The sequence below is a fragment of the Apaloderma vittatum genome, unplaced genomic scaffold (genome assembly GCF_000703405.1).
Source record: "Apaloderma vittatum isolate BGI_N311 unplaced genomic scaffold, ASM70340v1 scaffold24277, whole genome shotgun sequence".
Classification (NCBI taxonomy): Eukaryota; Metazoa; Chordata; class Aves; order Trogoniformes; family Trogonidae; genus Apaloderma; species Apaloderma vittatum.
Window position 1 is genome coordinate 25,928 of NW_009728315.1, and position 18,122 is coordinate 44,049.

The 18,122-nt window shown below is 40.3% G+C and overlaps 1 protein-coding gene across 1 annotated transcript in view; it reads left to right on the forward strand.

Moving 5' to 3' along the window:
• LOC104268401 (5'-nucleotidase domain-containing protein 1-like) overlaps positions 1-18,122 on the forward strand; it is a gene marked incomplete at its 5' end in the record, with an annotated part of 53,658 nt that overhangs the window by 21,227 nt on the left and 14,309 nt on the right. Inside the window, 2 exons of the mRNA XM_009874043.1 lie at positions 11,661-11,779; positions 13,201-13,359. Of these exons, the coding sequence (XP_009872345.1) occupies positions 11,661-11,779; positions 13,201-13,359 (278 nt within the window). The remainder of the gene's footprint in view (positions 1-11,660; positions 11,780-13,200; positions 13,360-18,122) is intronic.

The following is an 18,122-nucleotide window of genomic DNA, read 5'->3' on the forward strand; positions in this document are numbered from 1 at the left end:
TTGGATTTCCACAGAAATGCTGAGAGTTTGAAAGGGTTGCCAAATGACTATGCGTGAGGGATGTGTAAGCTCACTTAGTTTAATTTGTCAAAGAGAACATTAAGATGCAGTCTTAAGCATCAAGTAGTTTGTGGCTCCTTTACATTGGATACATGGGAGCTCAGACTAGTATATGCCTTAAGAAGGTTTAGGAATTATTTATACAGATAATTCAATATCCAGAATTCTAGACTACAGGTTTTGAGGTTTTTTAATATTGCTTCTGGTCACATGAAATATTTTTTTTCACCTTCGTTCTGTTTCCCAGCACACATAAGAGCGTCTGCCTGTGACTGGTGGGGAACACCTAAATTGGAAGTGTCAAAAAGATTAAAAGGAACACTAGGGAAACCATGCTCAAGTCAGGAGCTGTTTTGGCATTAAGAGAATGCATATTTCCTTTTGATCTGTTTTGTGCATTTTTTAATAGAAGATGATTGAGCAGATCACTGCCAGATTCTAGAGCTGTTCATAAGTAAGATATTACACCTTTGATAGCTTACTTCAAAACCTGGTATCTCTTCTTGCCAAACCTGTATCAGAGAAATGGATAGCATTCAGAAGCTAACTTTTTACATTGAGTTGCAAGCCACTCCCCTGAACAAAAACTGACTCACAACTACATTGTCAGGGTGAGGCCATATGTGAAAAATCAGAGGTCTATTTTGAAATAAATAAGTACCAGTAATGGGTGCAGAAACCACAGTGTATAGAAACTACTCTATCATTTGGTATTCCTAGAGCGACTCCTTTTGTAGGCAGTGAGGAGCTCGCCCACACAGTCAGCGGAGGGCTGTACAGCTGCCCAAGTAGCAGTGCCTGCGTGGAATACCCTGGCCCCACTGGCTCAGTGCTGCAACCTGCAGTGGCTGTGCTTCCTCTTACAGAGCCTCCACATGATGTTTGTTATCTGTGACTGAATCCCAGCCATGGTGCGCTAATTAGCCAATGATGGTCCTCCAGTGCTAATCGAGAGCCCCAAGGAACCCAAACCGCAAGTCTTGCAGAAGTGACACAGCACCCATAGAAGAGCCATGCCTTCCCAGCTCGGACGAAAGACCTTAGGACATCTCAAATGTCTTTAAGCACCAGGAACTGAACAGAACCAGGCTACCTGCTGAATAGAAAGCCGTGATCTGTGCAGGTCTGCTCCTGTGCCTGTGGCAGCCAAGGTCTGGTTGCCTGTGGGACAGATCAATACAAGTTCATCACCTTTACCACTCTGCTAAGATTCAGTGCAAACCCATGAGAAATTAGTTCACATTATAGTTCTTAAACATCTGTCAAAATCCGCAGGGAATTGCTGAAAGAAAGTTTACCTGTGTCACGAGGGACTTACCAGTATGACTTTGCAGGAAAAAAGTACTCTTTGACATAGATCACAGATGTGTAAGGAGTATGTGATAGAAGTTGGGAGTTTTATTCACGTTTGTTCTCCATGTATTTGTTTTCTTCCGTAGCATTCAAAAATAAGTAAATGATTGGACAGAGAACCTCATACATAGTTACCTTGTGATTTGATTTGTAATTAACTGGAAATTGAGATTGAGGCAGTTTTTAGTAGATCAAAAATAGAGTTGTGTGTGGTACATTCCTGGCAGAACAAGAGCTAGCAACCACTGCAGAAAGCTTCCCTTCAGCATAGTTTCCATGAATCTGTTTGTGCTGGTTCTCATTAAGGAGCTTTAGAGTTGTCTTATGTGTTCTTCCAAAATGTCAAGCTTTTATTAAGGTTAGCCTGTTGAATTGCTTTTCGCAGAAAGTGTATGTTAATTTTTGTACTGCAGGGATCAGATCTGCTGTTGGGAGCAACTAGTGAAAGGAGCTGCTTAGCAAGCCCTAGAAATGACCTGAGAACATGAGGAGGAATCATGACCAAAGCCTGGACTAAGATCCAGTTCACTTTGATATGACAGCAAATCCCTGCCTCAGTTTCCCAGTTTCTAAATACTGAGGCTTACCTAGTGTCTGTGAAGTACCTGGGAGAACTGCAGAGTGGTAGGTGGCTGGGGAAAGCTGCAGTAAATAGCAGGTGTGGATTTATTGCACACGGGAGAAATCTCAGGTGGGTAGAATTACTTACCTTAGGAGCAGCTCTGCCTTTCCCACCTGATACAGGGAAATAAAAGATCACAGAACACGAGAAAAAGCAGAAGTGGGACACTGCATAGTTTAGATGAGGAGCAAGTCCTCTGCAGCTCCTGTTCAGAAGGGAGTTACTTCTTGCAAGCTGAAAGTTCAGGAAAATGTAAAAGTGATTAACCATTTTCTTTACTTTCTTTGTTCTTCAGTTTTTCTGAATAATTCATATAGAACTCCAAATGTCTTAAACTTCAGTGTGCGTGTTGCATGTTTTACTAGATAGAGTTAGTGACCTCAGGACTTTTTCACTTCATTAGTAAACACATTCAATCTAAACTGATTCTTATCTGCTGTGAAACCACTTTATATATTATTGCTGTCCACAGATCCCAGGTGTCTCTCTGATACTGCCAGACTAAGGCTGAGCCTTCCAAGATGATTATTTTTTCTGGAATAATAGTAGCAAGAGATTTTATCTGTGGCATAGGAGATCTGGCACAGTGCTCTGGGTTCTGAGAAACAAGGTAAAGCACATTTTCATATAGACACTGAGTGGTTTTGCAGACCACATGGCATTCACAGATAAGGAACGAGAAAAGTATTATAGGAAGCATCATGGGGATCATTTCTCTTTTATGTCTTCAGAAACTTTCATTATTACAAATCCTTCATGTCAGTCTTCTCATCAAAGACTAACTGAATGTACTTTGCCAGAAAGGAGTAGTTTCCATTTTTCTTTGCCGTCTCCGGCCTGATTACATTGTTCTGAGATTTACTGTGTCTGTTCTCACATGAAAGAACTTTCCTCTTTGTCAGAACATTAATTTCCTAAGTTTTTTTTTTTCATTTTATTTCTTAAATATGAAGTTGTACTATATCTCAACAGATCTAATAGGACCAGGGTTTCTTTTTCCCTCTGATGTTCCCTGACACTCCTGGCCCCTGTAGCAGGCCTTAAAAAGCATCTGAACTCTCTGCAAGTTATTCTAACCCTCATACAGTCTTCCTTTGAATTCATCCATGGCTGTGGCCCACAGCGCCATGAAATTCTCACCAAACCTCAAGGCTGAATGTGCTGTCACCTCTCTGTTTTCTGTTGCGTGCACAGGCTCCCCGTCAGCCAGGTCATAAGGCTCAATGGGAAGCTCGATGTGCACACCCTACATAGACAGAACCTGCAAGGGAGCAGAAGAAGCCCAAAACCACAGAAATATGTTAGAAATATTTCTTAGTTTCTCTGACTCCCCAAGAGAAGTTTTCCTGCTGTCTCTCATCTACATGTTTCTGGACGGAACAACATCACAAGCGTGGTTATTTGTTCTTTTATCCAGTCTATATTAATCCAGTTCTACCCCTCTCATCTCACTTTGCCCTCCTAAGACACTTAAATGGCTATAAAATATAAAAGCAGAAAATGTATCAGGGGGAAAAAAAAGGTCTTTTTGCCACTGAACATGACCACCTACTGTGATTGTTTTGATATTTTGTTCTTTTCTGGTATGTTTGCTCTTCTATTGCATCTATTAGTGGCACCATTAGTGGCCGTTTCTATATTTTCTGATAGAAAATGGACTTCGACTATTTAATGCCAGCATGTTCTGATTGTAATTAAAGATTTTTTTTTTAATTTTACTACTACTTGAAGTGCTAAGTGTTATTAATAACCTAGAAAAATGCTCACAGTCTGGTACATCTCTGATGCAATGCCCTGACAGGCATAGTCAAATGGTTTTAATATTGATAGGATTTTTAAGTGTGTAATGTAATGCTTCTCTTCTACCATATGATAAAAAGAAATCTTGGGTCAACAGAAGTCAGCACCCCTCATTCAGAAGTCTCAAGTGGTAGCTTTTGCTTTCATAAAAAATTGATTATTCTAAGGCATCTAGGTTTGTTTAGAAGTATCAGGAATGAGCATACTTGACAACTTCTAAATAGTGGGATAGCTGTGAAGTACTGAGAGAATAAGCTGGTTTTGAGTTGTCTTTTAAAAAAAAAAAAGTCCCCTTTTCAGACAGGAAAAAATCACGTTTCAGTTTTTAACCTCCACACAGCAGTGGGAGATGCCCAGGCTGTAGTGACCAGATCCCAGCACTCCCCAGGAACCCCCTTGCTGACCCTGCCGGGCTCAGCAGCAGCAGTAACACTGTGCAAAGAGAACTGCAGTGGTTTGGGGTGGGGTTCTTTTTTTAATTACCAAGGTTTTAATAACCTCTATCTACAGCTGCAGAATGCTTCTTCAGTAATTAACATGCAGAAGGCTGGGTGGATTTTATTTGTTTAATTCCTGAATTTCATTTTTTACCTGTGGGATTTTGAATCTTAAAGTAGTCTTTAAAGGTTGATGTAAAACTGCCCCCTTCAGGGGCAGCCAGTATTTGGAGAGCTGAAACTTTGGACAGAACTAATTAATAAAATAAAGTAGGGATTTTAGATAGTGTAATAAGTTAGGAAATAAGAATGGAGCTTTCTTATAAACCGTAACTCAACTTGGCTCTATAAGCAGTTTTCATGTGAAAGTTAATGAAAATGTTTGTTGTGTATTCCGAGTATGTGCAGTAACTATGCATGCTCATGTCTACTTTGCAATTATTATGCCCTTTGAAATAACATATTTTAGGGAACTGAAGAAATAAAAAACAAAGGCCCCTTGCAGCAGGGTCCATATATTGGTTTGTGGAGATACAGTTGTTCAGAATCAAATGGTCTGTTCTAGTTTATGTAATTTATTTTGTACCTGAAGTATTAAGATGTAGGGGAAGAAAAATTCTTAGTCTTTCTGTAACTGAGGATTAGAAAACTTTTGTTCTTTTTTTGGTTCTTTTTTTAATGTCTGAGGCCAAAATAAATGAACAGCAGGAAGCTTTTCCCCACCACACTGCAGTGTCGATTTTCAGTGTGGAGGAGTACAGTCCAAGAACCCATTCCAATATGCCTTATTTCAGTAGGAATTGTTAGAGAGATTTAGAGGGTTAGGATAAGATGCGAGATTACAATCTGCATAGCACAAAGAAGATGCTTTGTGTGTCTCAGGTTTATTTTAATTATGAAAGTTGAGATGTTTTTCTGAAGTGAAATGTTAGGTCAGAAGTGACTGGTGGCCCTCCTCTCGTCTTCTGTGCTTCCCTCCGTCTTCTGCTTTCATCCACTCTCCAAGTTTTGATACGGCACTGAAGCAAACCCTAGTAAGAAAGGTTATAGACAGTTGCTCAAACTGAACTGCAGAGTCCTGAAATTATTGTATTTTTTTTTTTCTTTTTCTCAATTACCATACGTCTCCTGGCTTACTTGAATTTAAAATGCTTTCTGGAAAAGCCTGTCGATCTCCATAATTATATAGGGATCTGTAGGTTGACTATGGTATTAATATTGATAATGTTATTTGGGGACATTCGTCTGGATATTGGGAATTTCTCATTTAGAAGACTATGGACCCTTCTTACAAAACTAGTGAAGTCCAGAATAAAACTGTTCTGGGGAGTGAATTTGTTTCTTATCTTGCTGATATGCAGGTCTTCAAAGACCTCATTTAAAAAAAAAAGAAAGAAAAAACAACATATGAAAAACATGCAAGGAAGAAATGTCTCTCTTACCCTTCCAACATATTAAGTTCTCTGAGTTATAAATATAGGTACAATTGTGGAAAAAGCTTTACCAAACGTGCACCGGAACTACATTCAAAAATGAACTTGCAGATGAATCATTGTCCAGAAGTGATTTTCCTTTTGCAAAGAAAAAAGACCTTGCTTCTATTTCATCATATCAATGTTTTAAATAGAAACTCTTTGTTCAGTAGCCAGATTCTTCCTGGGAAGGTATAAAATTAATGCTTTGACATATTTGGAAGCAAATTGCTAAATGTCTATTGAGCTGTTATTTTCAGTCCCTAAAGAAACTTACTTGCTGACTTCCCTAAAGGAAATACTGATTTTTTGTAAGTAAAACTTCAGCCTTCTCTATACATTTGTATTGCTTGGCACAATTAAGCATTAAGGCGGATTTTAAAAAAATCTGAAGAGGATTAAGCAAAACCAAAAATGTAATTTTTTTTTTTTTTAAAAAAAAATCCCTCTCTTTAAAAAGTTTATGGTTCTCTATGTCCAGAGCAATTAGAAAGTACACTGTCTTGTACTTTGGTCCTACCAGGCCAAATGAGCAAAAGAACAGAAAAGTCCGTAAAGAGAAAAGGAAGTGTTAGTAATTGGGTAAGTAGCACTTATGAATTATTATGAAATAGTTTCTTTTTTTTCACAGGATGTATTTTTATCAGCTTTATCTAGGGTGTTCTTTCAGAATATTGCCAGCTTTTAGTAGTGCTGTTACTTAGTCTTCCATACAAATGAGCACATATATGATGGAGTTCCTGAGCAAAAGAGGTATTGCTGCCTATGTAAAGTTTAAAACCATGGTTTGGTTTTCAAAAGTGAATTTTATCTGCGATTAGCTCAGCTTTTGTCTTATCAACCGTAAGCTACCCTAAAGACAGCAGAATGATAAACGGCATGCAGTACAACTGATCTGTGGGTTTTCTGTGAAAACGTTCAGATTGGATAGCCACAAATGGAGACGGCCAAAATCACTAGACCTTACCCTTCTATTTCAGCACATCACGCTATGAGAATAATTTGTTCCCTATCACTTCCCTGCAGTCATCCAGTCAGAAGGAGCCTGGCAAATGCTGGTGCATGTCAGGCAGATGGATTTCACAGCTGCTTCCAAGGGCATAGAACTAACTCGGGGACAGTAAAATACACACCAATACCAGTGTGAATCCTGGAAGCAACCCAGGAAAGGTGATTTGTCTATACATAGGAATTTAGGGGACTAGCCTACAGAAAGGTGCCTAAAGGTATGAAGCTTTACCCCCAGGAAGCTTGTATGTACTTCCTTCCTTCATGGAGAGCATGCCCACGAGGGACCGCTGCAGCTTGTGTCATCCCTCCTCATCACCTTTGCAACTGGAAGAACCCACCAGAAGGATTTTGCTTATGCAGGTCCCTTTGTCTCAACTGTAAAACGATGTGGTTTCCTGCCCAAAGTCTCCTTCTGGAAAAGAGTTTGTGTTTCTTAACTGAATTGGAAATGCCATCTAGAACCAGACTCTGCTTGCAAGCTGGACTGGGACATAACACAGCTTCTGTATTAATGCCTTCAGGGCTTTAAATGACATTATGTGAAATTGCAGAGAGGTATATTGGTACGATAGTTGTGGATCATCAAACATATTTGATTTTCAGTAGCCCCCTGAGGCGGTAACTGGAGCTTCAGTGTGCGAAACACACAGTCCCATTGCTGCCTGCATGTGGGGAGAGCCCGCAGGAGCTGCCCGCAGGTAGGAAGAGGCAAGAGCAGGTACAGCCACAAGCAGCAACCATCACCATGTGGCTTTATTCCATTGCACAGTTCAAAGGAAAAGAAATTATCAGTAACCCCATAAGCTGGTTTAATTAGTTATGTGAAAACTGATAAAAGCCTATCAGGAGAAAGACAGGAAAGGCAGAGGGCCTGCTGTGGGCACACTGCAGTTAAACCTAGCACATCTTGGGCCAGTATGGCCTCCGGGCACCTGGAGTTGCTGTCTTACCCCAGTCTCTGCCCAGTCAAGAAGGTGTGAGGTGTCCTCAGGCTCTTGGGTGAGTCACTTAACGTGTCCTCGCCCCTGTGGTGTATTCACCATAGCGAACCCAACTGGAGGAGCAAGCGCAGGGTGGTGGTCTCAGAGGCAGTGAACTGATCAAAATTAACCTTGGTGCTGGTGTGGCTGAGTCTAGGCAAATAACTACCAGAGCATAAATTCACCCCCACTGCTTAGCTTCTCTCTTAACTTAAGCCATCCCAAATGAGAGCCCCGTCCCATGGGCTCGGGTAAACACCATCGAGGTTAGGGATGGAGCTCCAGGTTCAGACTGGACACAACCTCATATGGACACAACCTCAGCTCTGATTGTGTTTAGGTTTCCATCTCAGTGAGTATAACCCATAACCAGATAGCAAAGCAGAATGCAGTAAGCAAGCAAGCGTGTGCAGAGTCTTTCCCAAGGAGCAACTCTCTGCCAAAGTAAATTACCATCAGTTGTCATTTAAATGAGAATCAGCTTCACTGATTACTTTTTGCATACTTCCTCAGAATAAAGCCAGATGTTCCTCAGCCCGTGTTATAAACCTGCAATTCACATTTAAAGGCAGGCAGAAAAATTCTCACAAGAAAAGGGATATTGAGTCTTGTTAGTGAATTGGTTTGTCTAAAAAAATATATCTGCTAATGGTGATGGTAGTACATTTCTGAATCAGAAAACATTTCCCAAGCCATTAGACGCAGCAATATGTAAATCACTGTTGCAGTGACACTAATATTACCCCGGTATGCGTCAAGCTTTTGTCGTTGCTTTTAAAAAGTTAGAATAATTTCTCCTCAAGAAAATTGCTCTGAATCACTGCTGAGGTTTGAGTGAGTGTTTTAATAGAATGATTTTCTGGGTTTAATTATTTTCATTTTACTTGCTTACTACCTTTACATTTCTTGTCATGGCGTGTTTTCAGTCTGCAGCCAGGAATCCAGCTTACAGTGATATATTACACTTTAGAAGGAAGCAAGTCACTCTAAGTCATCTGAGAAATTCTTTTGGTTATCCAGTCCGTTTGAAACTGTCAGGACATCTCCTTTTCCTCTCAGCTTATAAGACGTGAAACATTATCATCCCCGCCTATATATGTGTTGCTTCCTGCATAAGGAATATTTATAGCATTTCTGACCTTTGAATGAACTTTTACAAATCAATAACAGCAAAGTGGAAGAAAGATCAGCAGCAGTTTTCCTCTTCTCTGAGTGTAGCCAGACAGGGTAGACTTGGAATGTCTAAAATGCGTGAGGAACTATATAATATATTTATGCAGTATTTTTGCAGGAAATGTGCAGATTTCTTCAGCGTTATCATGTAGCTCCTACCTGAAGGATATATTGGCCAGGGCCAATGGTATTATTAATGGAATTTTTAAGTTGTTGCGTATCAACTTTTACATGGCAGAACTACTACCAGAGGCCTTGAGAGCCAGTGCTGACAACTACTTTTCTTGACTATATTTTGCCACAGGGAAAGTGTAAGTGGATTAGAAACCATTCTTGTTAATGATTTACTGCAGCTGAAACACCATTAATTTCCACTTCAGATGGCAGAAATAAAATTGACAGAATCGCCCCTAGATGTGTGAGCACAAGCAGCCATATGGGATGGTTCAAGGCAAGGTTTGCCAGTTCAGAATCATTATCCTTATGACCCTACAACTGAAATATTATAAAGGATCTTTCCTGATTCCTCAGATTTCCAAAGCTCCTTCCGAAATCAATGTGTTCCCATAATGAATTTGACATCTCAGTGCTGTTTGCTGCCTCCAAATACGGAGGAAGAAAACGGACTTCAACATTTCCCTTCATTTCACTGCATAAAAGTGAAGTTCCTAACTTAAGTTCTTTCCTTCTTGAGAGGCAGCACCTCTTGCACTCTCTTTTGCCTACGGAGAGATCCTGGCCAACTAGTTCAGATGACAACTGTAAATTAGAAGCCTAAATTCCGGATGCACTGAGTTAAGTGAGATGAATCCTATTATTAAGGGTGACAGTAATAGATTTCACATAGTGAGAGATCTTCTACCTTGTAATTAGAGTGAATTTTTTCAGAACTGCCCCTCTTGCCTTTCCACAGAGGTAGCAAAGCAGGGTCTTGCTCTTTGCTGGAGTCTTCTAGTTCTGCTGTAAAACATAGGGCTTCTCTTTGCAAACACACTGTTGTTACTCGGAAAATCACTCTCATAATAACTCCATTTTTCTCCAGTATTTTCCTTATTGACTGATTGGAGAGACAGTGATAGCTATACAAACCTGCACAAATATAAAGAACCTTTAGATAGCATCTCAAAAGAGTTGTTTTCATAAGTTTCTTTTTCTGTGTCCATGTGGTCTGAAGATTGTGTCTACTTGTTCAGCCAGCATTATAAATATGTCTAAAAATACAGGGAAAATAAAACAAATTTGCTGAAGTTTGACAACTTCTGTTTGATCAAGTATTGTTTGGTTAAAAGTATTTCAAAAGTCAGGAAATTAAGATCTTTTTGTGGATGCTATCATACTTATTATTGTTAGGTTTCTGAAGAAGAACAAAGGAAAAGACTTTTCCACACAAGTTCAACAATTGTTAGTGTCAACTTTTAATTTCCTTGTTTTTTCCTAGTTTATAAACAACCTTAATATAGAATTGTTTTGCCTGAGAATAAATGATGTGTTTATTCAAATTCTTAGTTTTGGAATATTAAAGAATTAGTTACTGCCACTCTCCACATACCTATTTCCCTCTTTTTGCTTCTTTTTTTTTCTTTCAAGGACCGATATACTGTGTGCCATGTGCATCTTCATTCATCTTAAATGTAAAGCTTGTTATTTCACTGTTCTCCAGAATTTGCATTCCAGCTTTCAGCAATATCTAACCAAATGAAGTTTGTTCTCTCTTAGTCTTCTTCCTAACACATTTTAAATACTCTGAAAAATTCTATAAAGCAGCAGAAAAGCTGAAGTCCTGATGTTATGCATAAATCAGATCAAAGTACTGTATTGGCTTCTGTCCCTTCTGTCTCTAGCATAAAAAATAATGCATTTTGATTGAGACAGAATAACAAAATCACCCTTTTGTTTAACCACCTCAGTAGACAGAAGACATTAATATTAATGTTTCTGATGAAATTCTGGTTTAACGGTTCAGTAAGGCTAGTGTTTTGGCTCCTGCAAGAAGCTAGAAGGAGTTCATCTGGCAATAGCACATGGATTTGAATGGGCAATAAGGTTACATGGACAGCAGATCCAGCCGCTTTGGGACCAGCTCAAAACTAAGCTGATGGCAGAGCTGGGTGATGACTGTGGTGTTTCAGCTTCTCCTGATTTAACCGGTTCACTGACAGCTGTCAGTGTGGATATAGGCCACATATGGATTCCACCACCAGCAGCAATATTGTCTGCTCATCGTTTCTGCAAAACTTGATGATAACTGGAACTGCTCATTGTTTGTGCTGATCTAAGGCAGGCAGATGTCCATAAGGGCTGCCTCAGTCTGGTTTGTGGTGTTTATGTCAGTTTTTAAAAGCAGTAGATAATTTGTGTTTGAGGAAAGGTACATGTTGTCTCTTACAGTCTGACTTAACCTATGGTTTTGCCTTGGATCTGTCGCAGCTCCTCCATCAGTCTGGTCTGTGTGGTTTCCTGCCTTCACTGCCACAGTGTTTGGGAGGCAAAATCTATGACTTTGATTCCTCAGCCCTTGCAGACAAGGCTCAGCTGCTTCTTTTCTCAAAAACGTCTGCCCACCCCCAGATATCAAACACCTTGACTGAACCCATAGTCAGTACCAGGATTTGGGCCAGAAACTGAAGCTGATTTAATGTCAAAATAGAACAGGATCTCCAAGCTGTGCACAGGCAGCTTCTCCCAGGTCTCCCAAGTGTGGCAGCATGGGCTGTTCTCCCTAACAATGGGTGATTTTGCTTGGTGATTTCAGAGAATGATGAGGAGCAGGAGGCTCTGCTATCACTAGACAAGCCCGGCTGGTATTCCCAAGGTAATGCTATCCAGCTTTATGAACTGCTGAAGAAGATGACTGGCAAGTTGGATCCCAAGGTATGTTACAAGTGAGAGAAAATCTATTTAAAAATATCCTTTTTCAGTCCAAAATTCACCAGACAAGCTTTCATTAAAGTTACAGAAGTGATTGGTCACGAATTTTTGTTCTGGATACAGTTGCTATTGTCTTACAGACTGCAGTCCAGAACTGGAAGTAGCATATTAGTCTTCTTCTCAGTAGAATATGTAAATTTTCTAGGTATTTTATTCTGTGTGCATGGTCATGCATTTCAGCAGCTCTAGGGGCAATCAGAGTGTAATCAGCAAATAAAGAATCTCTCTGATGAAACTAAGAAAGAAGTAGATTAAAATCTGGTATCAGTGAAAACTAGGATCATATTATTTTAATTACAGATCTGGATGAGTGAAAATGCCATTGAAGATGGTGGGACCACATTTTCCCTAGTGGGTAAACTACTCCCTGGGCAGAGTTCTGTGTCACCAAGAGATGCTCCATGTTCTCCCTTCTTTCCAAAGTTGTCCAAAATTCATTCCCACTGTAAAGTGTATTTTCTTGGTGGCATCCTGGGGTGCAGTAGAAGGGGTGTGGCTAGTAGGTTGAGAGAGGTTCTCCTCCCCTTCCACTCTGCCCTGGTGGGACCACGTCTGGAATATGTTGTCCGATTCTGGGGCCCTCAGTTCAAGAAGGACAGGAAACTGCTTGAGAGAGTCCAGCGCAGAGCCACAAAGATGATGGAGTGGAACATCTCCCTTATGAGGAAAGGCTGAAGGAGCTGGGTCTCTTTACCTTGGAGGAGGCTGAGGGGTGACCTCATAAATGTTTATAAATATGTAAAATGTGAATGTCAGGAGGATGGAGCCAGGCTCTTCTCAGTGATGTCCCATGATAGGACAAGGGGCAACAGGTGCAAGCTGGAGCGTAGGAGGTTCCACGTAAACGTAAGGAAAAACTTTTTCCCTGTGAGGGTGACAGAGCGCTGGCACAGGCTGCCCAGGGAGGTTGTGGAGTCTCCTTCTCTGGAGACATTCAAAACCCTCCTAGACATGTTCCTTTGTGACCTACTGTAGGTGATCCTGCTCTGGCAGGGGGGCTGGACTAGATGATCTTTTGAGGTCCCTTCCAACTCCTGACATTCTGTGATTCCTGGCAGTCTATTTCTCTCAGCCAAAAATCTCAGTGGTGTCCCCTGTACCAGTCCCAGCTGGGCATTGAAGTTCAATGCCCCTGGCAGGTGAGGGTGAGGAGGATGTGTAGAGCCACCGTTTTCCTTATGGAGCTGTTTGAAGATAAAACCCCGAACTGTGACATTAATAAGATCTGAGTGTGTTGTGACCAACTGTAAACACAGAGGAATTTTTATTAGGTTGTTTTAAAGCTCTTTTTCTCTCTGTGAAATACAGCTTGATTGTGTATTCCTCATATACAATGAACTTCTAATTTGCTGCTTCCCTTGTAGGTTGTTTATTTTGGTGACAGCATGCACTCAGATATTTTCCCAGCTCATCACTATAGCAACTGGGAAACTGTCTTCATCTTAGAGGAGCTTCTAGAGGACAAAGTTACGCTGCCTGTGGAGACAGAATTTGAGCCCTTGGAGAAGAAAGGAAAATATGAGGTAAGGGTTCCTTGCAGATACTTCCTGGAACAGAATAAAGTAAGTTAGAAAAAAGCCTCCTGCCACCTGCACCAAGAATGAGCCTGCTTATCTCACCAGACTGCTGGCAACATCAGCATCCCTTGCAGATGTGTCCTCCTGGATTCACCAAGAGGGTGCCATCCTGTCCCAGCTCAGTCTTGCATGGGTGACACAGAGCCTGTACCCTGGGCTAAATCATGGATCTCAGAAAAACAGCTGCATGCCCTTTCCCTTAAAAAATCGCAGTTTTCTCCCTCTCAGTAACAAGAACCTGCCCACTGTCCTATGTAAGGAGAAATTTCATGGCCACTTACCACAAGTCCAGCACCTGTAAACAGCCAATGGTAAACAGGGAGGAATTTTTCTTAAAATGTTTTAAAGTTCTATTTCTCTGTGAAATACAGTTTACTTGTCCTTTCCGTGTATGCAAAAAACTTTTAATTTGCCACTTCCTTAGTAGTTTGTTTATTTTGGTGACAGCTGCACTCAGATAAGAGGGACTGTTTCGAAATCTGGTCCAATGCAGACTACTGATAGTTACTTCAGATAAATAATGTATTTGTCAAGTTGATCATAGCTGGGAAGAAGGGCCTTAGCACTACAGTCGTGCTTTAGTTCTCCCACAGAAAGTGGAAGGTTACTATGGTTTATCCTTCTCTCCATTGCTGAAGAACAAAGTAGATGGAGAACGGCTCTCTGATGGCTGACATGGCAGTGTTGTACCTCCAGTGTGTCCTGTGTAGGAACTGCAATGCAGCTTCACTTTCTGTTTGGAGTGTTTCTTCTTTTCTTATGTTCCTAAATTATTATTTTCTTCTAGTTTCAGAGAGAGATATATATGCTTTGCTTTGAAAATCACTTGACTTTTTTAAAAAAAATACTCTTTGTGATTAAGAAGTTAACTTACCAATAGGGAGATTTTTGTCAGGTGCTTTTATACTAGAGATGTTTTTAATCTGACTGAGAAGTGGTTTAAAAGCCCCTCTTTTTTAATGGAAAAATGAATACCTTAAATGGGACTAAAACAATATAGAAGTGGCATCTATTTCTCTACTTATTTTAAGAGATGTATCTAATATCTTCTACTAACCTGATTTCTAAATTAAGGTCAGACAAGAACATTTCAGTCACTGAAATAAAGAAATGTAATCAGTAATGTTTAGGCTTTTCCCTAGGCTGTATAAAAAAACAATTAACAAAAAAATAAACAAGCTCAAGTCTCCTATTAAAATAATCCCTGTGTTTCTCAGTAGGAAAGGGAGGTGAAAAAAGAAGTGAGTAGTAGTGCTACATAAATTAATGTAATTTGATTTAATCAATGCTATAAGAACAACTCATCCTCCGTGAATTTGTTCATTCTCTGACTGGAGGCTCTGCTGCATTGCTGCGTGGAACTTGCAGCTCTCTAAGATTTGTTGTGTTTTCCTTTTTTTCATTCAGCCATGTTCTCTTAAGCATGTTCAATGTATGCCTTTGAAGCACACATATTTAAACAGCCAGCCAGACCACATTTCTTTTCGTGGTAATACAAAAAAAAAAGTTAGCAAATGATGTCTTTCTAAGCCCTTGGTGATGATTTGGTTTTCTCTTGTTGCAATACCTCTGCTCGACTGCTCACGAGATCCATCTTCTCTATTGCCACAGTTATCAAGCAGGAAACTGAGACTTTTAGACAGATGTTAAACATTTCGGTAGTGCTGTAGTATTCTTGATAAGAGATTCAGTATCTCGGAAGGACACCACCGCTGCCACACACAACCCCTGTTCAGTTTACATCCGCTACCAGTGACAGCAAGTAAGCAAGGGAGAAATGAATTGCGTTGATTAAAGGAACCTGAACCAAGGGGGCCGTGGCAGGTCAGTGGTGTTACTTCATTACCACACTGCTCACTGGAGTCTGAACAACAGGTCACATCCATATCTCTGCAGTTGACTGGACACCGCTAACTTAACAGGACTAGTTCAAAGAGACTCCCTTTACAAGCCTATGGAAGTTTTATTTTCATTCCCCTAATCAACTTCTCCCATTAACCCTTTGTTTAAGAGGGAGGAAAAGCCAACTCAAAGGATTATGCAAAGTCAGGTGGTTTCAGAAAATTAGGCACTTGCAAATTAGATTTAGTCTTATTTTTTAGCCTTCTCATTCGTTGTTAATAAAAACAATACTCTAGTATCGCAGATTTTCCATGCCATGGTGTGTGTGCAGAGGAGGACTGATGCAATCCTCCCTTCTATCAATCTTACTTTATTTCTCTAATAATATATTGTATTTTTTCTAATTTGCAATTGCATCTTTCAGAAAGAAATTACAAAACACTGTTTTCAGTTGTTTGGTATTTCATCACTAACATGGAGAGAGGAAGAAAACAACCTCCTCTCACACAAACTGGGAGGCTAGTAATTTCCATTTTCCTTAGCAGTTTTTGTGTTTTCCCTTCAATTAAATATGTGATATAAGCCAGATACGCATAACTGTGAAATTATGGTAACATCTGCCGTTCTTTCAAGTACATGAGTCATAACCAAATGAGCAAGAGAATAGCAAAGGGAAAACTATTCATGCAATTACTCGGCTCCTAAGTGAATTTCAGCATGCAGCGGGAAAAAAAAGAATACCAAGCCTTGTGTCGAAACAAGATTCCCCCCAGATCTGGGGGTTTGTTTGTTTGGCTGGAGGCTTTGTTTCTGCCTTCTGTTCTTTAAATGTGTGATCAATTCCATCAGTGAAAACTCGAAGAAAAGCTGGACTTTGTCCCAGGATTTCGAGGCAAGCATTTACAGAGAAGCTAGTCAGCTTATAAAAACTTTGGCCTATAGGAAGGAGTGGAGCAGAAATCAAAGAAGTTATTGGCAGGTGTAGTTTATATTTTTGCAGTTAGAGGAAAAAACTAATTTTTACAGTATTGCCAGTGGCTGGTCTGATTCCCTCTGCATGACCTTAGACTAGGGCTAATTACTCTGTGCCTTTTGGCTCTGCTTGTCTCTTTTTTTTCCTGTTTAACACAAATCTAACAATATTTTCAGGAACAACCTGATGGGCTGTTATGAAGCCTGGTGAATTAAAGCCATATTGTTGTAGCAATATCCTGAAGTTAAGTGCATTTTATTTTAAAGGAAGTCTGCTTATAGTGATCCATGATGAAATGTAGCTATAATGATCACAGATCAAATGTTTTATATTTGCACATGACTTGTGGGGGGAAGGTTCTGTGCAAAAGTTAGACCAGTGGTAGGTTTGCACCCAGCATGGCTGTTATTCAGGGACATCTGGTTGTTGTGACCAGAACACTGTGCTGGTAGAAACACCTTTAAAAAATTGCCATTACACTGGCAAAACTGTATTTTGAGTATTGCTTTTTCTGGCACTAAGAGGCAGGGGAGGTGTTACTACCTTGACACAAAGCATACAGCCATCAGTACCATCCATTATATTGGATGTGAGATTCAATGTGTAAAAAAATAATTCTAGTGTCCCACACTTGGTATAAAGATGATGACACAGATGGCAAATCCTCATCTAAAAATACTAACTTACTGCATGTACAATGTTTTTCAGCTTGATTTTTCACTCCTGTCTCCGTTACATCCATCTGTCTTTCATCACTTTACCAAACATTGGAAAACTTCAGGGCTCAGCAACTTGCTTGTTTCAGTTTTAAACAGGTCATTTACAAGCTGAAAAATCAGTGTCACCCAAGAGTCCTATTAACTGACTCTGTCTGCTCTGTTAACAGGCCCCGTGTGTTTGCAGTTAATAGAGCAAAGGTGAGAGTAAGTATTCGAGGTGGATTAACTTAGTGGAAAGCCTTGGGAACTGAAGTCTAGACGTCCTCTTTGAGGCTTTGTTCCTTCAACTGAAACAATCAACGTCTGACCTGCTACTGTCTGACCAATATGCTTGAGAGCAAAACTACACACTTGGGGGGTTTGCACACAAAAGGGAGATTTGCTCAGCACTTCCTAGGACCTACTGTCCTGCTGCGAGAGCAAAACCCATGTACGGGGGTACGACAAGAGTGGCTGTCGCGCCTTCCAGAGCTCCCCATCCCGGCTGCTGAACACATATCTAGGCATGTGAGGAGCAGCAATGTTACCAAGGGACTTTTGCCTCATTTCATAGGTGTATAGACTTCATGGTATGTGATATCTCCTTTATTGCAGGCTACATCTGCTGAGTTAAAGATATCTTGTAGGCAACGGTTAGAGATGCCAGGGGGAGTGATGTCAGATGCATCCAAATGATGTGGGCAAAGTTTTGCCATCTCTTTTCAGATTTGAGCTTGGAATTTAGCATCACTACCAAAGATAAGCCAGTAGCAACATGATGGGAGGTGTCTGCCAGGTGACTTGAAGACAAATGTCATATCTAACCAGGTTGGGCTGTAAATCCAAAACGTAACTCCCTTCTCCTTAGCAAGAAAGAAACTCCCACTCTAAGAGGCAGAATTCACAAAAATATCAGTTCATTTCCTCAGATTGCAATTTTAATTGCCTGTTGGGCCAATCATACATTTCAAAAAGCAGAAGCTTTAGGTTTGTTTTTTTTCTCTCATCCATAAACAAGACCCTGTCTTTTGTGCAAATACTTGTGTGGGCCAGTAGCGGGGTGGTTATTTTCATTAATCACCTGGACAGCTGGAACAGCCTTAAGAGTTTTCTGCATGTGTCATCCAGCTGGTAAACAGATTTTAATACAGCATAGCTTTTACATTTAGTTATAACCAAAGTAAAGTCCTGAGACG